At 47.2% G+C, this 7112-nt stretch overlaps 1 protein-coding gene across 2 annotated transcripts; it reads left to right on the top strand.

Moving 5' to 3' along the window:
• The first annotated feature begins 92 nt into the window (after positions 1–92).
• On the top strand, positions 93–6042 carry LOC105683936 (contactin). 2 transcript variants are annotated; one of them, XM_048655597.1, is made up of 9 exons: positions 93–256; positions 570–1426; positions 1509–1887; positions 1958–2060; positions 2140–2612; positions 2699–2977; positions 3071–3520; positions 3598–4794; positions 4893–6042. In XM_048655597.1, the coding sequence occupies exons 2-8, from the start codon at positions 620–622 to the stop codon at positions 4782–4784; spliced, it is 3678 nt and encodes a 1225-aa protein (XP_048511554.1). In that variant the 5' UTR covers positions 93–256; positions 570–619; the 3' UTR covers positions 4785–4794; positions 4893–6042. The 2 variants fall into 2 exon arrangements, with proteins under 2 accessions (XP_048511554.1, XP_012252358.2); XM_012396935.3 differs by having other exon boundaries at positions 94–256; positions 3598–6042.
• Positions 6043–7112: the final 1070 nt, after the last annotated feature.

Genomic DNA, 7112 nt, shown 5'->3' with positions numbered 1-7112 from the left:
CATCGATCAATCGAAGTTAAAAAACAACGCCCGAAAAGAAAATCGACTGTTGAAAAAAAAGTAATCTACACATTCGATTAATCGGTCAGCGTCGCTCAATCGCTAGTCTTGCGTTGTGCATGGCAGGAATGCGAACGCCCGACCCGTACATTTGTAGACAAGAGTTGGGTGTGTTCATGTGTTGGGAGCTGGATTTGTCATCGTTCGTCAATGTCTCGTCTCGCCGATATTGTGTTACGATAATTTAACAATTAAGGTATGTAATACCACTAGGTTAGCGTGAAATGTACGCCCATATCGGAAAATGGTGTCGCGACGCTACGCCTAATTGGAAATTACAATATTTATCATTTTCGCGCCCTTAGGTCGGAGTGCCACTCCCTTTTTATCTGACACCGAAGATAGATTTTTAGGATAGGCGGAATCCTCGAATTTCGGTTAATGCAAAATCACAACACTAAATGAATCTTATTCAACGATCGCAATGTTATTGTCGATCGCTACCCTGGCCCTTTGCGTTGACACTTTGAGCTATCGGAAAGTCTAACCTTTATTTTTCTCCCGGACAGAGTCGTGTGACAGCTGAGAACTTGGGCTGACACGAAATTAAATTTCCGCAATGACTGGCCTGTGGCTAGCGGTCATTGTCCTGGCAACTTTGAGCCTCCGCTCGCTTGCCCAAGATCTCGGTGATGGAGAACTGATATATCGTTGTCCGCAATATTGGCTCAAGTTCCAAGATTCCTGCTACAGATTCATCAAAAGCCCTCTTCGTTCGCGTCAAGATGCTCGTAAAAATTGCCAGGCATACCAAAGCGATCTGGTCAGTATCGACTCGTTGGAAGAGCACGGGTACCTCATGTATCAGTTGCTGTGGCAGGATCCTCAGCATCGACGGTGGTATACCGGAGCCAGACAACAAGGAGGCTACTGGTCTAACGAAGCGGATGGATCGCAGTTGATGAACATGGAAAACGCGTTTCTCCCAGAACCGGCCGACAATGTACAAGGAAAAGACTATCTGGTCTACTCGTTTAGCTACAACTTGAAACGTTGGGGATTCGAAAAAGTCACCGGAAAAGAAGAACTTCTGTACATTTGCGAGGCTTCGGTGGTCAGCATGCACAATCTTGTGCAGGACGACCGCACGTATCAGTACGGAATAGAGATCGACAATCCGTTACAGGTGCCAAGAGGTCCGTACTTCATCAAACAGCCTCGTAACAAAGTTTTCGACATGTCCAAGAGGAAAATAAGTAACGACGTAACTCTTCGTTGCCTGGCCGGAGGGTACCCGACACCCACTTACGAATGGTTCATGGAGGTTTATGAAAATGACCGATTGGTCGCGAAAAAGATCAATCCATTGGATAACAGTAGATACACGGTCAGCGGTGGCACGTTGATTATCTATGAACCGGAACAGGTAAGATCTCTACTTGCGTATATCGATTGGATTCCCTATGGACCGAGTCCGAACTCATTGATGTTTAAATCGATCGTTTCAGAAAGCAGATCGTGGTTCCTATCATTGCAAGGCGAGCAATGAGTTTGGAACAATCGTGTCCGAGAGTGTGGTGCTATCTTTCGGGTATATTCTAGAGTTCAATTTGAAGCGTTCCGTAGAGCACGGATCCCAGAACTGGGGAAAAGCCATCTATTGCGATCCTCCTCAGCATTATCCAGGTGTCAAGTATTACTGGACGCGTGACTACTTTCCCAATTTTGTCGAGGAAGACAAGAGAGTATTCGTATCATTCGACGGTGCCCTTTACTTTTCCGCCCTCGAACCTATCGATCAAGGAAATTATTCCTGCAATGTGCAAAGTATTGCTTCGGATACCGGAAGGAACGGACCGTTCTTCCCTCTCAGAGTCGACCCTCACTGTGAGTCCAACAATTCCGATGAAATTTTCTACCCTCCAGACGTTATGTAATACAAAAACTCTCGTTACAGCTACGTTCCAGCAGCTCACTTTCACCAACAACTTTCCCAAAGTATTTCCCGAGGCTCCGGTAGCTGGGGAAGAAGTCAGATTGGAGTGCATTGCTTTTGGCTAGTAAGCGGAGCGATCGTTTCTATGAAATTCCACACTATAAAATTTCCAAATTCACTAATGATCGATATTTGTAATTCAGTCCCGTTCCGTCTTACAATTGGACACGGAGAGGAGCGGAGCTCCCACGCAGCGCGGTATCGACGAATTACAACCGCGTTCTCATAATTCCAAGGGTGCAGGTCGAGGATCAGGGCGAGTACGTTTGTCGGGCGCACAACAACAGGGCGTCCATAGAGAATTCGGTTCGCTTGACGATACAGGCAGCTCCGAACTTCACGATCCCATTGGTGGACAAACACGTGGACAACAGGGGGGATTTGACCTGGACTTGCGAAGCCTTTGGAATTCCTGACGTCAGTTACAAGTGGTACAGAAACGGCGAAATCCTCGACATGTACACACTTCCTCCGGAGGACAGAGAGCGCTACACCATTCAGGACAACGTGCTGTCCATAAGGTATCTAGATCCTGAGAGAGATCAGGCCATGTACCAGTGCAGAGCTAGGAATCAACTCAGGACAAAATACACCTCTGGGCAATTGAGGATATTATGTGAGTTGTGCACGATTATAGAATTCCTGGTCCGATTTCCCCTAGTTTGGCCTCGCGCTAACTCAAGCATCGGATATTCTCTTCAGCGCTGAAGCCCACTTTTAAGAAGAGACCAATGGAGTCGGAGACATACGCCGCCGAGGGTGGTAACGTGACGATCGTGTGCAATCCCGAAGCGGCACCTCGTCCGAAGTTCGTGTGGAAGAAGGACGGAAACGTGATAGGTTCGGGAGGGCGTAGGAGGCTTCTCGAGAACGGAAATTTGATAATAAGTCCCGTTTCGCGAGACGACGAAGGGATGTACGTTTGCGTCGCGTCCAATCAATACGGGTCGGACGAGACCAGGGGACGAGTTATCGTATTACGTGAGCCACTCGAATTATCCGTTGTACCGAAAAAAACGCCGACATCCCACCGTACCGAATCGGGTCGTTAATCGACGCGTTTATATCCCACAGGTGGTCCACGGTTCATCGAGAGCTTGAACCGTCGCATAGTGTCGGCGGTGAATTGGAATTTGACGATGCGTTGTTTAGCCGAGACGGAAGAAGTCCTGGACATCGCTTACATTTGGACGCATAACGGCTTGCGTATCAGGGACAAGGATCTGTTGGCGAATCCTCGACTCAGAATCGACGCCGGAATCCTCGACATAATAAACGCTACGTTCTCCGACGCGGGTGACTACGAGTGCATAATCAAGAGCGCCGTGGGAAGGATCTCCAGCAGAGCCAGAGTCGTCATCGAAGGACCGCCGGGGCCTCCCGGTGGCGTACAAGTCGTCAACGTTGTTAAAACTTCCGTTGCGTTGCAATGGACGGACGGAGCGATGAACGGCAGGCCCATAACGATGTACACGGTCAGCGCGAGAACGAACTGGAACCAAACTTGGTTTCCGTTGGCCGAAAGTGAGTTTTACAATTTGATTTTTCATTTCAGTTTCACTTTGACAAAAAAAAAAAACAAAACATTCGCCCGTTTCCAGACATAACGGCGAACGAGATAGACAGGTACAACGGTCGCAAGGAGGCTTACCTGGAGAACGTTTTGAACCCGTACACTACCTACGAATTCCGTATCTCGGGTGTCAACGAGTTGGGAATAGGAAACCCGTCGACTCCGTCCCCTCAATACAGCACTCCCTCGGACAGGCCGGGAATGGCGCCTCTGAACATCGGCGGTGGAGGAGGCAAGATCGGGGACTTGACGATAACCTGGTCACCGTTGAAACCTTCGGAACAAAACGGCCCCGGGATATACTACAAGATTTACTGGATGCGAAAGGACCACGACTCGGAGTTTCAGTCCCTGGAACTCAAGGAGTACGGCAACACGCGTATGGCGGTCGTGCAAATCCCAACGCAGTTTTACTACACGGAATACGTGGTGCGGGTCCAAGCGGCCAACGAAATCGGTTTCGGACCGATTTCGGGCAACTTTACGATATTCAGCGCCGAGGATATGCCCCAGGTAGCCCCGCAGCAGGTTTACGCTCTCAGTTACAACAGCACCAGTCTCAACGTCAGCTGGTCGCCGATAGAACAAACGCGGGAAAGAGTGCACGGCAAATTGATAGGTCACAGGCTGAAATACTGGAAGAAGGACAATCGCGAGGAAGACTCGGTCTACTACTTGTCGCGTACCACCAAACCGTGGGCCCTGGTCGTCGGTCTCCAGCCCGACACTTACTACTACGTCAAGGTGATGGCCTACAATTCCGCCGGCGAAGGACCCGAGAGCGAGAGGTACCTGGAGAGAACTTACAGAAAGGCACCGCAGAAGCCTCCGTCGTCGGTGAACGTGTACGGCGTGAATCCCTCGGAGGTTCGCGTCGTCTGGCGTTACGTCCAACCCAGTTTGGAGGAAGAGCCCCTGATCGGGTACAAGATACGGGTGTGGGAAGTCGACCAGGACATGAGCACGGCGAACGACACGATCGTACCCGTGGGCTCGAAACTCGAGGCGTACATAACGAACTTGAGTCCAGGGAAATCTTACCACATGAGAGTCTTGGCGTTCAGCAACGGCGGCGACGGCAGAATGTCGAGCCCCGAGCACACCTTCCAGATGGGCGATCCCAACATCTACAGGAGCTCGGCGAGCAAACGGATTCTGAACGCCGGTCTGGGGGTCGCCCTGTTGCTCCTTTTCAGACTTTTAGACCTCGCGTAGGGACCGAGCGGTAAGTCGCGTCGATAAATTCAAACACATTGGTCAGACTACATTCCAAATTTACACAGGGTAAATAGGCTGCTACCGCTACGATTTTACTCATTTCAGACACACCGACCCACGTCGATCGATCCTCGCGATCGTTTCATCGCGATTTCATTCCACCGTTTGTATTCAAAGATCGTCACTGTGACCTGATCTTTTTCTTCTTTCTTTCCTTTCTCCGTCTTCGTCGTATTCGATTGGGCAACACACGAAATTGCGACATCATTCTGAGAGCAAATTTCGAATGTCGACGATTCTCCGAGATCGCCAATATCAGTTATAATTATGGTATGCAGTACCTTTGACAATAGCGTCTAGAATTGTAGATAATAAAGGGGGGAAAAGCGAATAGCGATCGGGTAGAACGAAACGTCGCGCTGTATCCCCGAGGCAGCCTTTAACTTATTTCACTTGCGTCCAAAAGATAATAATTTTCATTGCAGCTTGTACTCGAGTAACCGATCGGTATTTCCCGTCGATTCTCTCGGTACGACGTCCGGAATGATTCCGAAACGCTGACAATTAAAAACTAACACATAAGTATATTCTTACAACGTCTGAACTATTTAGAAATATTTTTAATCACATTTTGATATTACTAGTAATAGGTATCCCTGAAAATAGCAATTAGTACGAATTAATGATCCGACGTTAGTGTCGCGTAGAAAGAGGACAACTGAGCTGAATGAAGGAGAGTTGAAAAAACGTTTTCGCATAATCGAATCTGATCAATTAGCGAGTACAGATTTTGAACAGAATCTCTCTTAACATTTGTAAATAGATATCGAGACGGCGATCATCCTCGTCAGCTATATTTTCGTTTATGCGGTCCCTTTTCTTTGTCAAAGGTTGAGCGGCAACAGGTTCCGTCCATACAAACCTATATTTATAGGAATATAAACATACGTATATCGGCGTACATCAAATAGCATAAAATTAATATTTTAACTAACTTGTAGATTTTTATTATTTTATTTCTCTTTTTATACGGGCTATTCCCGAAATTCTATTGAAATTCATATCGATTTTATATTTTCTATAATTTATCATTCGCCCGTCATCACGATCACATCCATGGGCAGCAACACTTTATTCGCATATAGTACATATAACTACGTACAAGTATGTATACACGCATTGAATATGCGGTCGAGTATTTTGTACCGCGGTAAAAAAACCGCCAAGTTGAATAAATTTTTCACCGACATCGCAACTCTCCCCGGTGTTTGTGATTCAAATTTTCCCGCAATCTCCGAACGACGCGTATCGACGAAGTCGCTCGTATCGACCGAGGGACCTATCGATCGCGTCGTTCGATACTTCGACTCGTTTCGCAACTGTTCGTTCAAATACGTGGTGCGTGGGACACCGGTGACGATCCAAAATTCGTAAGTTTACATTTATTTATTTAGAGAAATTGATGTGTACACAAGTTTTCTCTACCGACAATCATAGTTACAGGTATGTACGTCATTAAATATTCTATTTCTAGTTACGCAGATGACGATAATTCTCACGACATCGGATAAAAAAGTCGCACTCCAACGGTAGCGTGACAATGGCGATGACAATGGCGGCGACGATGCGACGATGAATCATATGACGGCGACGATGACGGTAATGTTAATAACAACAACGAGAACAAACTATAAATAAAAACTACTCGGTCATTCATTTACGAATAAATGATAACGGAATTATAATTCATTGCACATATATGGTACGAATACATGAATAAACAGGTTGGCGGCGTAACGAAGAGGGGGTCACCTCGTCGCGTATGGGCCGACCGTTGAATTACAGACGTCGATTTGCCGGTGGCGATAGAAAAATAATAAAATACGATAAAATAATAATATCAATAACAACAACGATAACAATAACAATGGATTGATTTGCAGAGGAGACGGCGGGGCGGAGGGGGGAGGGGTGATGACAAAAATGGCACAACCGATAAACGAGGAGAAACGAAAAGCAGAAAAATGCCGGAAGAACGCGTCGTATCGCTGACCTGACAAACGCCGATAACGTCGCATCGACTATCACGGTACGGAGTGACCGAGTTTCATCGCTGCGTTACTCAAATGAACGTGCGTCAGAGGCGAAGTCCTACAACTAACGACAAGATTCGTACACCTGCACAGACGGAAGAACAACGCGAGGGTACAATATTTGAATAACGATCTACGTTGTCGTCGCAACACGGTCTTCTCCAGAGCTGCCGATATCGTAGAAATATCAGAGCGAAGTTGCAGAATCGGGTGATTTCCACCGTTGGTTGTT

This window comes from Athalia rosae, chromosome 5 (assembly GCF_917208135.1).
Source record: "Athalia rosae chromosome 5, iyAthRosa1.1, whole genome shotgun sequence".
Lineage (NCBI taxonomy): Eukaryota > Metazoa > Arthropoda > Insecta > Hymenoptera > Athaliidae > Athalia > Athalia rosae.
The sequence above is the reverse complement of the archived record's forward strand: the minus strand, read 5'-3'. Positions and strand labels throughout refer to the sequence as shown.

Excerpts from the sequence above, each read along its gene's own strand:
- LOC105683936 (XM_048655597.1), top strand. The coding sequence starts at position 620 with ATGACTGGCCTGTGGCTAGCGGTCATTGTCCTGGCAACTTTGAGCCTC. Across the intron at positions 2,061-2,139 it reads GAGTGCATTGCTTTTGGCTA|TCCCGTTCCGTCTTACAATT; the intron begins GTAAGCGGAGCG and ends TTTGTAATTCAG. Across the intron at positions 2,613-2,698 it reads TGGGCAATTGAGGATATTAT|CGCTGAAGCCCACTTTTAAG; the intron begins GTGAGTTGTGCA and ends TATTCTCTTCAG.